This window comes from Muscardinus avellanarius (genome assembly GCF_963383645.1).
Source record: "Muscardinus avellanarius genome assembly, chromosome: 14".
In the NCBI taxonomy this organism is placed as follows: Eukaryota; Metazoa; Chordata; class Mammalia; order Rodentia; family Gliridae; genus Muscardinus; species Muscardinus avellanarius.
In genome coordinates this window covers 88,811,509-88,832,141 of record NC_137800.1, presented here as the reverse complement: position 1 = coordinate 88,832,141, position 20,633 = coordinate 88,811,509, and the positions used below count along the sequence as shown (strand labels likewise).

At 56.5% G+C, this 20,633-nt stretch overlaps 2 protein-coding genes across 2 annotated transcripts; both read left to right on the top strand.

Annotated features, from left to right (window-relative positions):
• Window positions 1–149: 149 nt before the first annotated feature.
• Window positions 150–3,819, top strand: LSM2 (LSM2 homolog, U6 small nuclear RNA and mRNA degradation associated; the record flags this gene model as incomplete). The annotated part of the gene is made up of 6 exons (XM_080710382.1): window positions 150–327; window positions 482–501; window positions 1,052–1,119; window positions 3,136–3,166; window positions 3,279–3,338; window positions 3,435–3,819. 6 exons carry the CDS (start codon window positions 150–152, stop codon window positions 3,558–3,560), a joined length of 483 nt encoding a protein of 160 aa, XP_080566508.1. The 3' UTR covers window positions 3,561–3,819.
• Window positions 3,820–4,818: 999 nt separating this feature from the next.
• Window positions 4,819–20,162, top strand: VARS1 (valyl-tRNA synthetase 1; the record flags this gene model as incomplete). Its single annotated transcript, XM_080709847.1, has 29 exons — window positions 4,819–5,190; window positions 7,043–7,177; window positions 7,255–7,393; window positions 7,613–7,734; window positions 7,807–7,891; window positions 8,065–8,165; window positions 8,255–8,382; window positions 10,682–10,846; window positions 11,023–11,104; window positions 11,440–11,559; window positions 11,634–11,742; window positions 11,826–11,920; window positions 12,149–12,239; window positions 12,964–13,088; window positions 13,168–13,271; window positions 13,347–13,505; window positions 13,588–13,678; window positions 13,758–13,863; window positions 13,938–14,008; window positions 14,085–14,210; window positions 14,769–14,873; window positions 14,945–15,013; window positions 15,094–15,172; window positions 15,299–15,426; window positions 15,736–15,891; window positions 16,100–16,306; window positions 16,377–16,488; window positions 16,586–16,911; window positions 20,094–20,162. 29 exons carry the CDS (start codon window positions 4,819–4,821, stop codon window positions 20,160–20,162), a joined length of 3,777 nt encoding a protein of 1,258 aa, XP_080565973.1.
• Between the last annotated feature and the right edge of the window lie 471 nt (window positions 20,163–20,633).

The following is a 20,633-nucleotide window of genomic DNA, read 5'->3' as shown; positions in this document are numbered from 1 at the left end:
ATGAATAAAATAGGGGTGGGGATGTAACTCAGCGCCAGAACGCCCCTTGGTTCAATCTCCAGTACCACACACACAAAAGCGTCCCTAATACTACTCGATCGGAAGTATATGTAGAGTGTGAAGAAGGCACGCTGTGCTCTGCAACAGTCATGGGAAAAAAAAGAGCAAAACCCTTTGGAGAGACGCTAGATACCTGCAGACCCGCGGGCTCGGCCGCGCCTGCGTATTGGGAACTAGGTGCCCGAGCAGGAAGTCGGGCCCGGAAGTCCCGCCCTCGCCGACTGGCCCTTCCCTTCGGCGCGGCCCCGCCCACCCTCCCAGCCGCCAGTGCGCCGCGCTCTCCCTGCCCGCGCGCCGGGCGTCTGAGGCGCTTCCCTGCGCCTGCGCGGCCCCGCCCCGCCCCACGCGCGGGCTCTCTCCGGTTCCGGCGGGGCCTCCAGCCCGCCGCACCAGGCCCTCTCCTTCCCGGTCCGGCCCGCAGCGTGCGGCGCCCGCACCATGGTGGGTACCGTGACGTCACAAGGGAGCGCCCGCGGGGGCGCAGGCGGTCCAGACCCTCGGGCCATGGGTGGGAGTCCGGCGTTCGTCCCTCTGGGCTGGAATTAGCTTCGGGGCTTTTCTCTCCATCCTGGGTTTTTTGCGCCTCAAGTTCTTTGAGGACAGTTGGGAGCAGATGAATGCTTTTTTACCCCTCTATGAGAGGTTAAAAAAGTCTGATAGAGTCGGCGGGGCCGCTAGACCTCAGAAGCATTTCTGCAGAGACCAGGCTTCGGGAGGGTGCGGGTGGGGTACCTAATTCATTTCACTGCAGGAGAGGTGTTGGGATGAGAGCGCGGCCCGGGGTGAGGGGTGCCGTCGCCGGGGCTCTACGTGAGGGGCTCTGTGGATTGCAGAAGCCTGTGGGCCTCTCACCTCACTGTGCAGTGAAGTTTTAGAATTGCCAACGATGCAGCGGGAGTGCCAATACTAATACTTGGAAATACTGGCAGAGGGACGCTCCTCCCTCCTGTGCCCCTTCCCATATGCCGGTCTTGCCCCTCTTCCCCAATAGCTCTTCTACTCCTTTTTCAAGTCCCTCGTGGGCAAGGATGTGGTCGTGGAACTCAAGAATGACCTGAGGTAGGTACCTTTTCGATCGAACCTGGAGGGTGGGTGTGCTTAGGGTCTCGGGACCGCTTTGACAAGTATTTGAGGACTGGGCAGAGTGGGAGTGATGCAGACGAAATAATTTGTGCCATAAAGATTAGCTGGAGCCAGGTGTGGTGGCGCTCGCTTGTAATCTCAGTACTTGGGAGGCAGAGACGGGATCACAGATTCACAGCCTCAGCAACTTAGGCCCTGCAAAACTTAGCGAGAATAAAACATAGGTCTGGGGGTTTCGTTCAGAGGTTAGAATGCCCCTGGGTTCAATTCCCAGGTACCAGGAAGGAAGAAAAAGTAAGTCCTGTCTGCGGAGTGTGCATTCCCTATCCTCTTGTGTCACTGGAACCTAATCTTTTAGGACTTGGATTAAATGCTGTGTCTTGGAGAGACTTTTCTTGGTTCTGTCTACTAAGCACTTCTCTGAATACTTTCCATACACTAATTTATTTAATTCTCAAACACTCCTCCGTGGCGTGTTTTTCACATGGGGAAATTGAAGTTTAGGTAGATTAAGAAAATTTCAAGTCAGCCGGGCTTGGTGGTGCACGTTTGCAATCCCAGCATTTGGGAGGCTGAGACAGGCAGATTGCGGTTCTACTCAGGCCCACTGCAACTCAGTGAGACCGTCAGTTTCAAATAGAAGAATAAAAAATAGGGCTGGGGTGGAGCTCCGAGGTAGAACGGCCCGGTTTCCATCCCAAGTACCGGAGAAAAAGCAAAAAACTTTCAAGTCTACAAGACTAGTGAGCAACACAGTCAGTAGTGAAATTCAATTTTTTCTGGGTCATATTTTTTGCCAGTACTGGGGGTTGACTCCAAGGCCTTAGTCATGCTAGGTAAGTGCTATACTACTGGCCCTAACCTTTTATGTCCTATTATTCTCTATAGAAATAAAAAAAATGGGTTAAAGTCGGGCGAGGTGGCGCACCCTTGTCATCCCAGAGCTTGGGAGGCTGAGACAGGAGGATCCCACAGGTTCCAAGCCAGCCTCAGCTACTTAGTGAGGCTCTCAGCAACTTAATGAGGCCCTGTTTCCAAATAAAGTATAAAATAGGTCTGGGGTGTAACCCAGAGGTAGAAAAGCCCTTGGGTTCCACTGCTAGTACAGCGTGCACGCGCATGCGCGCGCACACACACACACACACACACACGGGTTATACTTTGATTTTTGAGACAGGGTCTCCCTAGGTGCCCAGGTTGGCATAGAACTTCTGCTCCTCTTGCCTCAGCTTCCCAAATAGCTGGGATTGTAGGTGTGGGCCATTGTACCTGACTAAAAATGTATCAAAATAGTGTGTGTGTGTGTGTGTGTGTGTGTGTGTTGTTGTTGTTGTTGTTGGGGATTGAACCCAGAGGCACTCTACCCCTGAGCTGTATACCCCAAACATTTTTTTAATTTGGTAATACAGTCTTGCTAAATTTCTGTGACTGGATTTGAAACTGAAATCCTCCTGCCTCAAACTTTCAGGTACTGGGATTACAGGCTGGCCTTCAACCTGTGATCCATCATGCCACACCACATCATTCTTTTTTTTAAATAATGCCAGGAAAAAAAGTAGAAGGGCAATTAAAAGAGCATTTATTTATTTTTAGGAAAAAAGTTATTAGTAATTCTCAACATGCCACAGGTACACTCACCATATTACTCCTTTATCTTAAACTTAGAAGTTTGAAACCAGCATCAGCAATTTAGCGAGGCTCTCAGTAACTTAGATTTTATTTCCAAATAAGAAATAGCACTTGTGTAGTTCAGAGGTAGAATCTCCCTGGACTCAATCTCCAACAAAAACAAAAAAGAAGATGGGGTCTAATGTAACTGTTCTGCTTTTGGGGCTCTGTTCGTGCTCCAGGGCTTAAGAAGGCCCCTTTGGGTTCCGCCTTTTCTGGCTTCCTTAGGCCTTGCCTTCCCCAGCCACGTTCTCTGGAGCTCTGCAGTCACCTCTGTGTTGACTGGGTGTAAACTAATTTGGGTCTTTGCCTTTGCCCTTGCAGCATCTGTGGGACCCTCCACTCTGTGGATCAGGTGAGATATGTCAAGGGTTCAGAATCGATTAGGGGGAGGGAGCGTGAGAATTAAGCGTTGGGTACTTACATCCTGTCTCTAGGATTAATGATGTGTCGTCTTCCTTTTTCAGTATCTCAACATCAAACTGACTGACATCAGTGTCACAGACCCTGAGAAATATCCTCACATGGTGAGTCGGGGTGGTGAAGAGGAAATGCTGCCATGGCCGGAGGCCCTGGGTGCTTGGAGAGCCTTTGAAGGGTGGTTTTGTGTTGGCCCTGTCTAGCTATCTGTGAAGAACTGCTTCATCCGGGGCTCGGTGGTCCGCTACGTGCAGTTGCCAGCAGACGAGGTGGACACGCAGTTGCTACAGGACGCGGCAAGGAAGGAAGCCCTGCAGCAGAAGCAGTGACGGTGCCCCCTCCCTTTTCTGTTGTTCACCTGCGACCTCACGACCCAGCTAGTGGCCCTTCCCCCACAACACTTGAGTTGGTTTTTAAGATAGTGATGGCTTTTTTTTTTTTAAAGGGATTTGAGTGGGTGAGAGGAATAATGGTGGGGAGCAGCTGTCCTCTGATGAGAGGGAGAGGACAAGCAGACTGGAGAACAGCAAAGCCTTCCCAGTCCCGAGCGCCTGCCTCACACAGGAGCGTTTCTGTGGTCTCTCAGGGCACCAGGTGACTATTTGGGGGATGGATCTGTCCCGCATCGGGAATAAAATTTATGATGCAAATTTGAGTTCTGGTTCTGTGGTCTGTTTTGGGCAGAGATCTGGGGGAGGGAAAAGTTCCTTGCATTGGTCCAAGTGCTGGTACTGCCTGTTGCTCCAGCCAAGAATCCAAGGCAACGCCCTCAGCATGATCTGTATTGCTGGGCAGAAAACACGAAATACCTCAACTGGACTACACCGAGTTTCCGGGAAGTTCCGCCCTACATCCGAGCTGCACCCCCAGCCTTTTTATTCTTTATTTTGCTGTACTGGGGATGGGACCACCCAGGAGCATTCTACCTCCGAGCTACACCCACCCCTAGCCCTATTTTTGATTCTTATTTTGAAGCAGGCCCTCACTGAGTTCAAAGGGCTTATGTAGAGGCCGTCTGCGAACTGCGATCCTCCTGTCCCAGCCTCCCACATGCTGGGATTACAAGTACTCCCGGCCCTTTTATTTCAAGACAGGGAGCCTGTCTCCCCTTCCCAGGTGTGGGGTTACGGGCACGTGCCAGGGCGCTCAGCTGGCCTTTTTTCGCTCCATCCGCAAGTCTTCCATCTCCATGCCCTCCCATTAATGTGGCAATGTTAGGAGGCCCGAAAACCGGTGTCTGGACCCTGCCGGGTTTCTCTCAGTCCAACCAGTCGAACCCACTTTTTCTGAGCGCAGGCTCGGGTGGCGGGCGGGTGGGGACCGCGTCCGCGGGGCCCCGGGCCTCGGCGGGCCCCTGGCGGCGGCGGCCCGAGGACCCGCGGGTGTCCGCGGCGGCGCCTGAGCGGCGGGCTCAGACCCGTGCGGCGCGCGGCGGACGGGCGCGCGGCGGACCGGCCGTGCCCCGCCAGGACCCGCCGGCCGGAAGCGCGCGCCGTCACAAAGGTTCCGCACGTGCGCCCGCCCCGCCGGGCCCCCGCCCCGCGCACGCGGCGCCAACCGCCTCGCCTCCGGGCCTCCGCGCGGACCATGTCCATCCTGTACGTGTCCCCGCACCCCGACGCCTTCCCCAGCCTCCGCGCCCTCATCGCCGCCCGCTACGGGGAGGCGGGCGCGGGCCCCGGCTGGGGGGGCGCCCCGCCCCGCGTCTGCCTCCAGCCGCCCCCCGGCCGCGCGCCGCGCCTGCCCGCCCTGGAGCGCGGCCCCGGCGGGCTGCGGGTGTGGGGCGCGGCGGCCGTGGCCCAGCTGCTGTGGCCCGCCGGGCTGGGGGGCGCGGGGGGCAGCCGCGCCGCCGCGCTGGTGCAGCAGTGGGTCAGCTACGCCGACACCGAGCTGGTCCCCGCCGCCTGCGGGGCCGCGCTGCCGGCGCTGGGGCTCCGCGGCCCGGCCCAGGACCCCCAGGTGAGCGCGGAGGGCGGGCGGGGCGCTTCTTCTCTCCTTTTCTGCAGTTCTGGGGGTGGAACCCAGGGGCATTCTGCCTCCGAGTTACACCCCCAGCCCCACTTATTTATTTTGAAACAAAGTTCCACTAAATCGCAGGGTAGCTTCACTAAGTAGCGGAGACTGGCCGGGAGCCTGCGATCCTCCTGTCTCGGCCTCCTAAGTACTGGGATTACAAGCCTGCGCCATCACGCCTGGCCCTTTTTATTTTGAAACAGAGCCTCATTAGGTTTCTGAGGCTGGCCTTGAGCCGGTGGTCCTCCTGTTTGAGCCTCCCAAGCGCTGGGATCACAGGCCTGCACCACCAGGCCTGGCTTCTGAGTAAAAGTACGCTAGGGGAGAAGAAGTTCGATAAGGCTGAAATGAGGAGGATAGAGGTTACCTTGAATTGTAGGAAAAGGCTGGGTGTGAGAGATGACCGTTGCTGTGAAGGAAGAGATAAGGGATAAATGAGGAGGAGGAAGGGAGAGGAGAGAAGCCGCACCAGATTGTAAAGTAACTCAATCCTCTCAGAGCGGGGCTGCGCCCGAGTGCGCCCACTGCGCCTAGTGCTTCTCCAAAGAACTGTGATTATGTGGCCTCCTGGCTTGCTCCGTCATAGCTCCCTGCCGCGTCGGAAATAGTCCTCTCTCCTGCAAATCCTTGTGCCCCCTGCCTGCTTACTTTTCTTCATATGAATTAAGAAAAAGTAGAGAGGTATTATATATTTGTTCCTTTATTACTTCCTCTGTAGAGTATATTTGTTGGTGCTCTGGGACCTGGCAATTACTTTTGCCTCATATACTTTTTATTTGGGGGGATTAAACCCGAGGGCATTCTTCCTCCGAGTTACACCCCCAGCCCTTTTTGTTTTTTATTTTTGAAACCAATCTCAATGGGTTGCTGAGAGTCACTAAGTTGCTGAGGCTGGTCTTGAACCTGCAATTCTCCTGTCTCAACCTCCCAAGTACTGGGATTACAAAGCGTGCACCACCACACCCAGCTTCATAGAGTCTTTAAGATGAGTGTGTTTCATCTAATATATATGATAATAAATATTACTTCAGTAGGGATTTGTTGGATGAATCAGAGTATAGGTGTATGTTATTTATGTTGTCATAATGTATGCATATTATATGTAATATGGCTATGCATCTTTATATGGCATATGTGTATGTGTACCTATACATACATATATACATATATTTATTTATTTATTTATTTATTTATTTATCTTTTGCGGTACTGGGATAGAAGCCAGGGGCATTCTACCTCTGAGCAACACCCCCAGCACTATTTTTTATTCTTTATTTGGAAACAGGGTCTCACTGAGTTGTAAAGGGCCTCACGAAGTAGCTGAGGCTGTCTTTGAACCGTGCTCCTCCTGTCTCAGCCTCCTAAATGCTGGGATTACAAGCATACCCCACCATGCCTGGCTTTGTGCTATATATTATACATGTATGTTGGAGCTGGGATTTGTGTGTGTGTGTGTTGCTGTAAGTTGAACCCAGGGGCATCCTATCTCTGAGCTACACCCTCAGCCTCATTTAATTTTGAAACAGGGGTCTCACTAGTTGATGAGAGTCTCCCTACTTGCTAAGGCTATCCTCAAACCTGTGCTGGGATTTGAACCCAGGGCCTTCCTTGTATGTCAAGCACGCTCTCTACCACTGAGTTACACCCCTGGCCGGAAGTATCTTTGTCATGGCCACTTGAGGGAAGAAGGGGCCAGCCTCAGAGCTGGTCACTTACGGGGTGGAGCAAAGCCGAATAGATCTGGAGGGGTGGGACTGAGTGGACTGTCCCTTGTCTCCTGCCCTCCCCTTCATGCCAGGCTGCGCTGGGGGCCCTTGGCAAGGCTCTGAGCCCCTTGGAGGAGTGGCTTCGCATGCACACCTACCTGGCCGGGGATGCTCCCACGCTGGCTGACCTGGCCGCCGTGACGGCCCTGCTGCTGCCCTTCCGATACGTGAGTCACTGGGGCCGGGGAGGCACCAGAGCACTGGCCCCAGGCCCACTGCAGGGTAACTCAGGGCGCCTTTGCAGGTCCTGGACCCTTCTGCACGCCGCATCTGGGGCAATGTGACTCGCTGGTTTACCACGTGTGTCCAGCAGCCGGAATTCCGGGCTGTGCTGGGAGAAGTGGCTCTGTACTCCGGCACCAGGTCTCCCCCTCAGCAGCCGGGTGAGCAGGGGCTGGGTGTGTAGCTAGGGGCTCCTCTGGGCCTTCTATGGCACTTTCTTCTTTTTTCTTAGGAATGGCCAAATCGTTTGGCAGTTGGTAGCCTTTGGGAGGGTATGGCGGGAGGATAGCCTTCTGGAGACCTGGAGTAGCCCTTCCGAGAGAGTAGCACAGCTCCCAGGGTCCCCAGCAGGCCGCGTCTGACACTGTGCTTCTCCCCAGGCCCTGAGGCTGCTGCACCCCCAAAGACAGCTGCTCAGCTCAAGAAAGAGGCCAAGAAGCGGGAGAAGCTTGAGAAATTCCAGCAGAAGCAGAAGAGCCAGCAGCAGCCCCAGGCCGGGGAGGTGAGCCGCCCGCGGGCTGGGAGAGGGGCTGGTGCAGTGGCGGGGAGCTGATGTCCGCTCTCTCCCAAACAGAAAAAACCAAAGGCCGAGAAGAAGGAGAAACGGGATCTTGGGGTCATTACCTATGACCTCCCAACTCCACCTGGGGAAAAGAAAGGTACTAGAAGGGGAAGGGACCCCTCAGCTGCTCCTTCCCGGTGTTTACCCCTTTATGCTCTCTGCTGTGCCCGGTCAGGATCTGCGGGGCACCCTTCCCATGATGTGAGTGGCAGGCCCTGGTGGTGGTGTGCCAGCCTTGGCTCTCCTTGAACCTACCCTCCTCTCTCCCAGATGTCAGCGGCACCATGCCGGACTCCTACAGCCCCCAGTATGTGGAGGCTGCCTGGTACCCCTGGTGGGAGAAGCAGGGCTTCTTCAAGCCGGAGTACGGGGTGAGTGGGCGCTGCCGCCTGGGGACCCACTGGCTGGGCCCGGCGAGGTGGCGACGCCAGGCCTCAGTGCCCATCCTTCTCCACCCCAGCGCCCTGGCGTGTCAGCACCAAATCCACGCGGCGTCTTCATGCTGTGCATCCCGCCCCCCAACGTGACGGGCTCCCTGCACCTGGGCCACGCGCTCACCAACGCCATCCAGGACTCCCTGACGCGCTGGTGAGCTCGCGCCCTCCTCCTGTCCGCCTCCCCGGCAGTGGGCCTGGGCGCCGCGCTCTCCTGCTCAGCCCCCTCTAGTCTTTTAGCATCCTCTCCAGATCTTATCTGCTTATTATGTATCCTTGGGGAAATAGAGCTTTTCCCTCTTTTGTAAACTTCTGGACTAGAACTTGCTAGGAGCCTATATGGGAGGAGTAATCTTTTTTTTTTTTTTTTTTCTTTTGGGAATTGAACCCAAAGGCTCCACCCCCCACCCCCCAGTACTGGGGATGGAACCCCGGGGAATTCTACCTCTGGGCTACGCTCCCAGACCTATTTTATATTTTTTATTTGGAAACAGGGTCTCACTAAGTTGCCGAGAGCCTCACTATAGTAGCTGAGGCTGGCTTCGAACCGTGCGATCCTCCTGTCTCAGCCTCCCAAGCGGACCACGCCCGGCTCCCAGCCCTTATTTTATTATTTTGAAACAGGGTCTCACTGAATTCCAAAGGGCCTCACTAAGTAGTGAGGCTGTCCTTGAACCTTAATCCTCCTGTCTCAATCTCCCAAGTACTGGGATTACAAGCTTGCCCCACCACGCCACACCTAGCCCAAAGGCATTTTACCTCCAGCTATCCTCCCAGCCCTATTTTATTTAGAAGCAAGGTCTAGGTTGCTGCGAGTCTCAGTACTGGCTGAGGCTGGCCTAGAACCCGCAGCCCTCCTGTCTCAAAGTCCTGGGGTTACAGGTGTGCACCACCACATCTGGTTTCTTTTTTAATTGTCTTGTGGAATTCTTAACCAGTTCTGGGTATTGATTTTTTTTGGTCTTACTTATACTATAAACATTTTCAGACTGGTCTGGTGGTGCTAGTTTGTAATCTCAGTACTTTTAGAGGCTGAGATAGGAGGCTTGCAGGTTTAAGGACAGCCTTAGTAACAAGCAAGATCCTGTTTCAATGTAAAAGAATAAAGTAGAGCGTGAGGTAGGATGCCCCTGGAACCATCACCAGTCCCACACACACAAATTGTTCTCCTTATCAGTTGTATTTTTCATCATATTTTTTTTTATATTGTAATTCTCCTGTTACTGCAAATGTTTCTCCAGTTTTCTGTTTTCCTTTTTCTTTTTTGGGGGGGGGGGGTGCAGGGGATCGAACCCAGGGCTTCCTTAACCATGCGAGGCGGGTGGCAAGGGCCCTGCCTGAGCTACACACACCAGCAGCCCTGGTTTTTTCTTATATTAAGTTTTTTAATGTGTTGAACTTATTTTTGTCAATTTGGGGAAGAAAGGAGGCTTTTTCCAAATGGTTGGCTATTTGTCCAAGCAACCTTTATTGAGTAGTTTATTCTTACCCTAGGTGCTCCCTGTTCTTGTGTTGTTTCCAGATGCCATTTTGTTCCCTGACCCATTACTTTGTTTTCCTATGTGGTAAACTGTGGATAAATCCTAACTTTCTCATATATTTTGCTCTGTAGTTGGGCAGGAGCCTCCTCTTTCTTCTGTTTTCAGATTGCTGTGGCTGTTTGGGGATCTTCTCTCCCAGGCTGGCTTGCTTGCTTGATTGATTTTTGGAACTAAAGATGGAACCCAGGGTTACTCTACCTCTGAGCTATACTCCTAACTCTATTTTTATTTTTTTATTTTTATTTTTTATTTTTTTGGTGGTACTGGGGTTCCTGGAAGCCTTTCTATCTCTGGGCTACACTTCCAGACCTATTTTTACATTTTTATTTGGAAACAGGGTCTCCTAAGCCAGCACGCGCGGCTGGCTTCGAACCTGCGTGATCCTCCCGTCTCTGCCTCCCAGTCTCTGCCTCCCAAGCGCGGGGATGACAAGCGTGCGCCACCACGCCCGACGTTCTGTTTTTATTTTGAAACAGCGTCTCACTAAGTTGCCGAGGGCCTTCCTAAGTAGCTGAGGCTGGCTGCAAACCTGAGATCCTCCTTTCTCAGCCTCTCAGGTACTGGGGTTAAGGAGCACGCCACTATGCCTGACTCCAGGCTGGCTTTAGAATCAGAGTTTCAGCTGGACGTGGTGATGCACGCTTCTAATCCCAGGACCGGGAGGCTGAGACAGGAGGATCTAGTAATTTCGTGGCCAGTCTCAGCAACTTAGTGAGGCCCTGTTTCAAAATAAAAGAGGAAAATATGGCTGGAGGTGTAGTTCAGAGGTAGAATGCCCCTGGGTTCCATCACCAGTACTGCAAAACAAAAATTAATAGGGGGCTCCTGTCCTACCCCTCTGTCTTCCCTAAGTCGACTCCCGCCTGGAAGTTGGGTGCCCGGCTCACCTTGGCCTTCATGCCCTCCCCACAGGCATCGCATGCGCGGAGAGACCACCCTATGGAACCCAGGCTGTGACCACGCGGGCATCGCCACCCAGGTGGTGGTGGAGAAGAAGCTGTGGCGGGAGCGGGGGCTGAGCCGGCACCAGCTGGGCCGCGAGGCCTTCCTGCAGGAGGTCTGGAAGTGGAAAGAGGAGTGAGTTCCCCGCTGCGGGCCTTGTGGGTGTACCAGCCTGCTCAGTCCTCTGTTCAGAGAAGGCCTCTGTCACCGCAGACCCCTGGCCGTAGGGGCAGAGCCTCTCACGGGAGCCCCCTGCTGCCTCCCGCACGCTCGGCCTGAGCGCTGATCACAGCCCCTCTGTCCACTTGTAGGAAAGGTGACCGGATTTACCACCAGCTGAAGAAGCTGGGCAGCTCCTTGGACTGGGATCGAGCCTGCTTCACCATGGACCCTGTACGTACAGTAGGAGGGCTTAGGGCCGGGCCCAGATGGGAGGCTCCCAGAGAGTGCGGCCCTCCTCACAGCCTTTCATGGCCCGTGACCAGCCTTCCCCCCTGTGGAGCCTGGACTCCCAGGGTGCTTTGCGCCAGCACATGGCCGCAGCTGGGTGGCTCCTGTACCGTCTCTGCATCACCAGCCTTGTTCCCACAGGCCCCCTCCTCCCCCGAGGGGTCCTGGCTGGTGGGACCCTGGGCGAGCCAGGCCTCGCGGGACCTGCCGCTTCGGGTGTGCACCTGGCCTCTGGGTGCCATGACCCTGCTCTCTGACTGCTCCCTGCTCCACCACAGAAACTCTCAGCAGCTGTGACCGAGGCCTTTGTCCGGCTTCATGAGGAGGGTGTCATCTACCGCAGCACCCGCCTGGTCAACTGGTCCTGCACCCTCAATTCTGCCATCTCCGACATTGAGGTGCGCCCCGCCCCGCCCCGCCGCGCGGCCTGTCTACATCCCCGGGCCTGCTCCTCCTAATGCCCATCTTCCAGGTGGATAAGAAGGAGCTGACGGGTCGCACGCTGCTCTCCGTCCCTGGCTACAAGGAGAAGGTGGAGTTTGGGGTCCTTGTGTCATTTGCCTACAAAGTCCAAGGCTCAGGTACCAGGGAGTAAGGGCACCAGGATCAGGGCCGGGTGTGCTGGGGTTGGAGGGGGCCCGAGCTGACGCCTCTGTCTCCCCAGACAGCGGCGAGGAGGTGGTGGTGGCAACGACCCGGATTGAGACGATGCTGGGGGATGTGGCTATCGCTGTGCACCCCAAAGACCCCAGATACCAGGTGCGGTGGGCAAGAATGGCGGGTAGAAGGGGCTCCCACACTTCCGGGGAGCTAGGGGAGGGATGGCGGCTCTGGCTGACAGCCAGGGAAACGAGGCCAGACGCTCAGCTCCTGGCTCTTCCCAGCCCTGAAGATAGAGCCCCTGAGGGACATGGGGTGCGGCTCGGCCGGCCTGGCGAGGCTCAGGCCCAGCCCCACCTGCACTTTTGACACCTCCTCTGTCCCAAGCACCTGAAAGGAAAGAGCGTGACCCACCCCTTCCTGTCCCGGAGCCTTCCCGTTGTCTTCGATGATTTTGTGGATATGGAGTTTGGCACAGGTGAGCACGGGGGCTGGTCCTGGGGAAGAGGAAGGGACTAGAGCCCATAAGCCTAGCTCAGCCTTCGGCTTCCTTCTCAAAAGTATTTGGGAGGCTCAAACAGGAGGGTTGCAGGTTCGAAGACAGCCTCAGCAACATAGCAAGACACCATTTCAGAACAAAAATTAAAAAAGGCCTGGGGGTGTGGCTCAGAATACCCCTGGGTTCAGTTTCTAGTACCACAAAAAACCAAAACAGGTGTAGGTCTATAGCCAGTATTTAGGAGACTGAGATGAGAGGACCACAGGTTCGAGGCCAGCCTCAGCAGCTTAGTGAGTTCTGTTTCAAAATAAAAAATAAAAAGGGCTGGGGGTAGCCGGGTGTGGTGGTGCACACTTGTAATCCCAGCATTCGGGAGGTAGAGACTGAAGGATCACAGTTCGAGGACAGCCTCAGCTACTACTTAGTCAAGCCATTTGCAACTCAGTGAGAACCTGTTTCAAAATTAAGAGTAAAAAATAGGGCTGGGGGCATAGTTTGGAGATAGAGTGCCCCTGGGTTCCAGTCCCAGTACCACAAAAAAAGAGGGACTTGGGGGTGTGGCTCAGGTAGAACACCCAGGGGTTCAGTCCCCAGTACAAAAGGAAAGAACCTCGAGGTGTGCTGGCTCCTCTGGCTCTCAGGAGCCGAGTTAGGGGGGCAGGCGTGAGGGCCGAGGGTGGGAAGACTGTCTGTTGTGCTCCAGGGGCGGTGAAGATCACTCCCGCACACGACCAGAATGACTATGAGGTTGGCCGGCGGCATGGGCTGGAGGCCATCAGCATCATGGACGCCCGCGGGGCCCTGGTCAACGTGCCCCCGCCTTTCCTGGTGAGCTCAGGGCGCGGGGTCCAAGCTGGGGCAGACGGGGGACTGTGGCATCGCCTGACCAACTCCCTCCTGCACCCAGGGCCTGCCCAGGTTTGAGGCCAGGAAGGCAGTGCTGGCCGCGCTGAAGGAGCAGGGACTGTTCCGTGGTGTCCAGGACAACCCCATGGTGGTGCCACTTTGCAAGTGAGGGCAGGAGCTGGGGCGGGGGGCTTTTGGGGTGCTCCCTGCCTGGCCTCCTCACCTCACTTGCACCCCCAGCCGTTCCAAGGATGTGGTGGAGCCTCTGCTGAGGCCGCAGTGGTACGTGCGCTGTGGGGAGATGGCCCAGGCTGCCAGCGCCGCCGTGACCCGGGGTGACCTCCGCATCCTACCTGAGGCCCATCAGCGGACGTGGCATGCGTGGATGGACAACATCCGGTGCGTGGGCCCCCGGTGTGGGCGGGTGGCTGTAGAGGGGCGGGCCACGGGGCCTCCCTGACTGCCACCCGGTCACCCACAGGGACTGGTGCATTTCCCGGCAGCTGTGGTGGGGCCATCGCATCCCTGCCTACTTCGTCACCGTCGACGACCCGGCAGTGCCTCCCGGGGAGGTGAGGATGGCCGGGGCTGGCAGTGGTGGTGCGTTGGGGCATTGGTAAGGGAGTGGGGTCCTCACTCCTCCCGTGACAGGACCCCGATGGCCGGTATTGGGTGAGTGGGCGCAGCGAGGCGGAGGCCCGGGAGAAGGCAGCCAAGGAGTTTGGAGTGTCCGCTGAGAAGATCCGCCTCCAGCAAGGCAAGGCGGGCCCAGCAGGGCTGGGGCTGGGGCTCTGGCCTCTCCTGCGCTAACGCTGACCTTTGCCCCCTCAGATGAGGATGTGTTGGACACCTGGTTCTCCTCCGGCCTCTTCCCCTTCTCCATCTTGGGCTGGCCCAACCAGGTGCGCCAGGGGCTGGATCGGGTGGCTTGGTCTGGAAAGGGGGTGCTTGGCCCCTCACACCCTGGTCTGCCCCCAGTCAGAAGACCTGAATGTGTTCTACCCCGGAACGCTGCTGGAGACCGGCCACGACATCCTCTTCTTCTGGGTGGCCCGGATGGTCATGCTCGGCCTGAAGCTTACTGGCAGGCTGCCCTTCAGAGAAGTATGAAGACAGCAGAGCCCCTCCCACCCCGCCGTCCCCACCCCTCCTGGCCTCCTGGGCTGCAGTCAGACGCAGCTGTGGATAGCGTGGTCGGCCAGGCCTGGGGTCAGGGGGGCTGAAACCCAGCTTGGGCTCCAGTGATGGCCACACCTGGCCCAGGGCTTCCTCTTCCCCGTGGAGAAGAGTTGTGGAAAATAAGTGTGATGCCACACACCTGTAATCCCAGTATTTGGGAGGCGGAGACAGGAGGATTACAGGTTGGCGACCAGCCTCAGCAACCCTGTGAGGCCCTCTGCAACTTAGTGAGACCCTGTTTCAAAATAAAGAATAGGACTGGAGGTATAGCTCAGAAGTAGGATGCCCCTGCGGTTCAATCCCCAGTACCACAAAAAAAATAAAAGGGGCTGGGGTGTAGCTCAGATATAGAATGCCCCTGAGTTCAATTCCCAGTATTACAAAAACTAAAAAACCGAAGGAGCCCAGCAGGGCCAGGGTCCAGTGGGGTCGTCGGGCAGGGGAGGGCTGGAGTGCCACTGGCCTTCCTGTCTCCTGCCCCAGGTCTACCTCCATGCCATCGTGCGTGATGCTCACGGCCGGAAGATGAGCAAGTCCCTGGGCAACGTTATCGACCCCCTGGACGTCATCTACGGCGTCTCCCTGCAGGTGAGTGGGTGCGGGCGCGGGGCAGCTGTGGGTCTGTGCCGCCGCGGCCACCTGACCCCCTCCACCCCCAGGGCCTCCATGACCAGCTGCTGAACAGCAACCTGGATCCCAGCGAGGTGGAGAAGGCTAAAGAAGGGCAGGTATAGTGTTGGGGGCCATGGGCGGGGCCAGAGTTGGAGGGGTGAGGCTGATGGAGGCCCTCCCCTGCCACCTCCTACAGAAGGCTGACTTTCCCTCTGGGATTCCTGAATGTGGGACTGATGCTCTCCGGTTTGGACTTTGCGCCTACACGTCCCAGGGTATGACCCTCCCCCCAAAAAATCTCCCTCTCCGCCACCTCCCTCCTCTCCAGAGGCCTGGGCCTCTCCTCCACCCTGGCCTCTCGAGGGAGGAAGGCCAGGGCTCACGCTGTGCCCCTTGCCCAGGTCGTGACATCAACCTGGACGTGAACCGGATCCTAGGTTACCGCCACTTTTGCAACAAGCTCTGGAACGCCACCAAGTTTGCCCTCCGGGGCCTTGGGAAGGATTTCGTGCCCGCTCCTACCTCCAAGGTGAGGCCTGGCGGGCAGCCAGGTACCCGCACATCTGCACCCTGCCCCTTGGGCATGAAGTGTGCCCTGCCCAGGCCCTGAGGGGCCTCGGTGTAGCTGGGGGACTGACAGTCAAAAGAGGTGATTGCAGGGTTGGGGGCCTCCCCTGAGCTGGCCGGACACCGCCCTTCTCCCCAGACACTGGCCTGTGCGCAGGTGCTTTGGCCTCCTCAGACTTGGGGAGTGCAGAGTTGCCCATGGTTCCCCGCTGAGGGGCTCAGCTCCCACTCTAGGGGCATGGTGCCCGAGGCTGATGTTCCCTTCCCCCAGCCTGGAGGCCACGAGAGCCTGGTGGACCGCTGGATCCGCAGCCGGCTGGCTGAGGCCGTGAGGCTCAGCAACGAAGGCTTCCAGGCCTACGATTTCCCAGCTGTCACCACGGCCCAGTACAGCTTCTGGCTCTATGAGCTCTGTGATGTCTACCTGGTAAGGAGCTGTAGGGGTGGGCCTGGGGGCCCCGAGCCTTGGGCCCAGGGGAACCGTGGGGGTGGCCTGGGGTGGCCTGGCCCGAGCCTTGGGCCCAGCTTGTTCAGTGGCTGGCTTGAGACTCAAGCCAGCCCACGCTTGCAGTGTTTACAAGCGCAGCGCGGGCCCGAGACTAGACCGCTCTGAGCCCGGTGCTTTCTGTCCCTAGGAGTGCCTCAAACCCGTCCTCAATGGCGTGGACCAGGTGGCGGCCGACTGTGCCCGCCAGACGCTATACACCTGCCTGGACGTTGGCCTGCGCCTGCTCTCCCCCTTCATGCCCTTCGTCACAGAGGAGCTGTTCCAGAGGTTGCCCCGGCGGACGCCACAGGCTCCCGCCAGCCTCTGTGTCACCCCCTACCCGGAGCCCGCAGAGGTACAGGCTGGCCCTGGAGGGCGCTGTGGGCCAGCCGCCCCAGCCCGCTCACTCGCTCCTCCACCCGCAGTGCTCCTGGAGGAACCCCGAGGCCGAGGCCGCCCTGGAGCTGGCGTTGAGCATCACTCGAGCCGTACGCTCCCTGCGAGCCGACTACAACCTCACCCGCACCCGGCCTGATTGTGAGCCTGGGCCGCGCCCACCCGCCCGGTGTCCCCGTGTCCTTGTGCTGGTGTCTGGCAGGCTGGCCTCACCTTCCTCCTTCCTCCTCCTTGGCAGGTTTCCTGGAAGTGGCCGACGAGGCCACGGGCGCCCTGGCGTCGGCCGTGTCGGGCTACGTGCAGGCTCTGGCCAGCGCGGGGGTGGTGGCCGTCCTGGCCCTGGGAGCGACCGCACCGCAGGGCTGCGCCGTGGCCCTGGCCTCTGACCGCTGCTCCATCCACCTGCAGCTGCAGGGACTAGTGGACCCGGCCCGCGAGCTGGGCAAGCTGCAGGCCAAGCGCAGTGAGGCCCAGCGGCAGGCTCAGCGTCTGCGGGAGCGCCGCACTGCCGCGGGCTACACCGCCAAGGTGCCCCTCGAAGTCCAGGAGGCGGATGAAGCCAAGGTGTGTGTGCTGTGGCCCCCGGTGCCCCAGCTCCCCACCCCCAAGCCAGTCCTGCCTGAGACTAGGTGTCTATGGGAGTCCAGGGCTTAGCCCTTGCGTAGGGGTTGTGAGAAGGGGGTGTCAGGGCAGGTTGGAGGCAGAGGCAGGCCTTGAATCAGGCATCCCATCCCCGGCCAGACCCCTGAACCACCCATCTGCGCAGGAAAGGGAGAAGCAGTGTGTGAACCACAAAGACCAGAGAAGCCTGCTAGCTGGCGGCAGCGTGCCCACCTAGTTCTTCCGGAGCACCCTCCCAGCAGACAGCATCCATGTTTATTTAGTTAACAGTTATGGGAATGGAATCCAGGGCACTCTACCTTTGAGCTACATCTCTGCCTGCCTGTCTGTCTGTCTGTCTGTTTATCTATTGTGTGGTTCTGGGAGACTGTACCCAGGGGCATTCTATCTCCAGGCTACACCCTCAGCCCTCCCAGCCCTATTTTTGTATTTGGAAACATAGTTTCACTATGTTAACTAACAGCCTAAATTGCGAAGGCTGTCCTTCAAGGATTGGGGTTACAGGCGGTTACCACCAAGCCCAGCTACTTTTTTTTTTTTTTTTTTTTTTTTCATGTGGTACTGGGGATGGAACCCAGGGTTATTCTACCTCTGAGCTATATATACCCCTAGCCTATCTGTCTGTCTATTTTGTGGTGCTAGGGATTGAACCCAGAGGCATTCTACCTCCAAACTACACCCCAACCTCTACTTTTATTTTTATTTTTTATTTGGAAACAGGGTCTCACTATGTTGCTGACAGCCTAAGTCGCTGACACTGCCCTTAACCCTATGATCCTCCTGTCTCTGCCTCCCAAGTCCTGGGATTACAGGTGTGCTTCAGAGCCGGGCTGGCAGCGCAGGCCTGCCATCCCAGCACTCAGGAGGCTGAGACAGGAGGATCACAGTTCGCTGACAGCCTTAGCTACTCAGTGAAGCCCTTTGCAACTCAGGGAGACCCTATTTCAAAATGAAGAATGAAAAATAGGGCTGGGGGTATGGGTGTGGCTCAGAGGTAGAATGCCCTGGGTTCCATCCCCAGTACTACAAAAGGGGGGAAAAAGTTCTGCTTCACGAGGCTTAGCTTATTTTTTATTTATTTATTTTTCTGTGTGTTTTTACTGAGAATGGAACCTAGGGGCATTCTATCTCTGAGCTATACCTCCAGCCCTGTTTTTTAAGTTTACTATTATCATTATTACTACTACTACTACTACTACTACTACTACTACTACTACTACTATTGTTTTGTGGTACTGGGGATGGAACCCAGGGGCGTTCTATCTCTGAGCTACAACCCTAGCCCTAGTTTTTATTCTTTATTTTGAAACAAGGTCTCACTGAGTTGTGGAGGGCCTCACTAAGTAGCTGAGGCTGTTCGGGAACCGGGATCCTCCTGTCTCAGCCTCCCAAGGCTCCCAGTACAAGTGTGTGCTACCACACCCTGTTCAGTTTGTTAGTTTGTTTCTTGTGGTGCTGGGAGCAGAACCCAGGGTCATTCTACCTTTAAGCTACACTCCCAGCCCTATTTTATTTTTGTTTTGAAACGGGTCTTAATAGGCTGATGAGAGTCTCCCTACTTGCTGAGGCTGTCCTGAAAGCTGTGATCCTGCTGTCTCAGCCTCCCAAGTACTGGGATTACAAGGGTGTGCCACCACACCTGGCTCCCATTTTTATTTTGTTTTATTTTATTTTATTTTTTGCAGTGCTGAGGATGGAACCCAGAGGCCTACTACCTCTGGGCTACACTTCCAGACCTATTTTATATTTTATTTGAAAACAGGGTCTCACTAAGTTGCTAAGAGCCTCACTAGGTGGCTGAGGCTGGCTTTGAACCTGTGCGATCCTCCTGTCTCAGCCTCCCAAGTACTGGGATTATAAACCTGTGCCACCACGCCCAGCTCTGTGTGTGTGTGTGTGTGTGTGTGTGTGTGTGTGTGTGTGTGTGTGTTACTGGGGGTGTAACCCAGGGGCTTTTCTACATCCAGGCTATACTCCCAGACCTATTTTTATACTTTATTTAGAAACAAGGTTTCACCAAGTTGCTGAGAGCCTCACTAAGTAGCTGAGGCTGGCTTAGAACCTGTGGGATCCTCCCATCTCAGCCTCCCAAGCGCACCCCGCCTGGCTCCCCATTTTTATTTTAAAGTGACGTTTCTGTGACTCCCCGGCAGCCTGAGCCCTTCTGCCCAGGCAGGTGTGTGGTCTGAGCCCCTTTGTCCTTGGCACTGACCATTGTGAGAAAAGGGCAGCCAGGCCCGGTAATGCACACCCTGTTCTTCCAGTACCCGGGAGGCCGATACAGGAGGATCCACGGGGTAAAGGCCAGCCTTCGCAATTTAGCAAGACTCTATTTCAAAGAAAAGTAAGGCCTAGGGATGTGGGTTGGATATGATGGGATGCCCTTGGGTTCAATACCCAGCACCAGAAAAAGAAAAAAGGCCAGGAGTAGCGGCACATGCCTGTAATCCCAGTACTCAGGCAGCCAAGACCTAGACAGGAGGGTTGCAGGTCTGAGGCCAGCCACCTCAGCAATTTAGCAAGAGCCTGCAAAATAAATAAGCTGGAGAGCTGGGTGTGGTGGAGCATGCTTGTAATCCAGTGCTTGGGAGGCTGAGGCAGGAGGATTACAGGCTCACGGCCAGCCTCAAGTACTTAATGAGGCCCTCTGCAATTTACTGAGACCCTGTTTCAAAAATAAAATAGGGCGAGGCTGGGCGTGGTGGTGCATGCTTATAATCCCTGAGCTTGGGAGACTGAGGCAGGAGGATCGCGCAGGTTTGAAGCCAGCCTCAGCTGGCTTAAGAGACCCTGTTTCCAAATAAAATATAAAATAGGTCTGGGAGTGTAGCTCGGAGGTAGAGGGCCCCTGGGTTCCATCCCCAGTATCACAAAAAATAAATAAAATAGGGCTAAGGGTGTACCTCAGAGGTAGAATGCCCTGAGTTCAATCTCCAGTGCCAAATAAAAGGAAAAATGATGCAGGGGCTGGGTCCTGATGGAATGGGGGCTGGAGAGGAGAGAGAACCGCACCGCCTGGGTGGGCCTCACCCACCCCCACCTTTCCTGGCCGGGCCCTCCACCATCCCGGCTTGTGGGTCTCCTCAGGCCAGGTCCTCACGCCGCCTCCCTTGTGTCCTCCCCAGCTGCAACAGACAGAGGCAGAGCTCAAGAAGGTGGACGAAGCCATCGCCCTGTTCCAGAAGATGCTGTGACACCTGCGCCAGCCCACGGGGGAGGGCAGCAATAAAATATTTTGCCACAGACGTCTCTCTGATCCATGCGTGTGGGGTGTGCGGGGCCGGCGGCTGGGCGGTGATGCTGCGCGGGTTCTGGTGGGCAGAGCTCGCGCCTGTCTGGTCCGTCCCTGGCGTGGCGCCAGGCCTGAGTCATGCTGACCTCCCTCCTCCTGCCCAGTCTCCTCACCTCCGCGTTGCGGGCGGCCGCCGCGGCCCTGGGCAGGCACGGCTGGAGGGCTGGGGGCAGCCTGTCCTCTTCTGAGGCCTCCCTCCGCAGAGGCCAGTTAATTATAACTCTGACCTAAGTGCCGTGAGACATCACGCCCCGGCCAGCCCTGCCCAGGAGCCCTGGCAGCCAGGTAGGGAGAGGCCCGAGGAGTCTCTGACTTCCTGGGTATGGAGGGGCCACTGGGGGTGCTGAGGGCTTGGCCTGGAACCCTCCTGCGC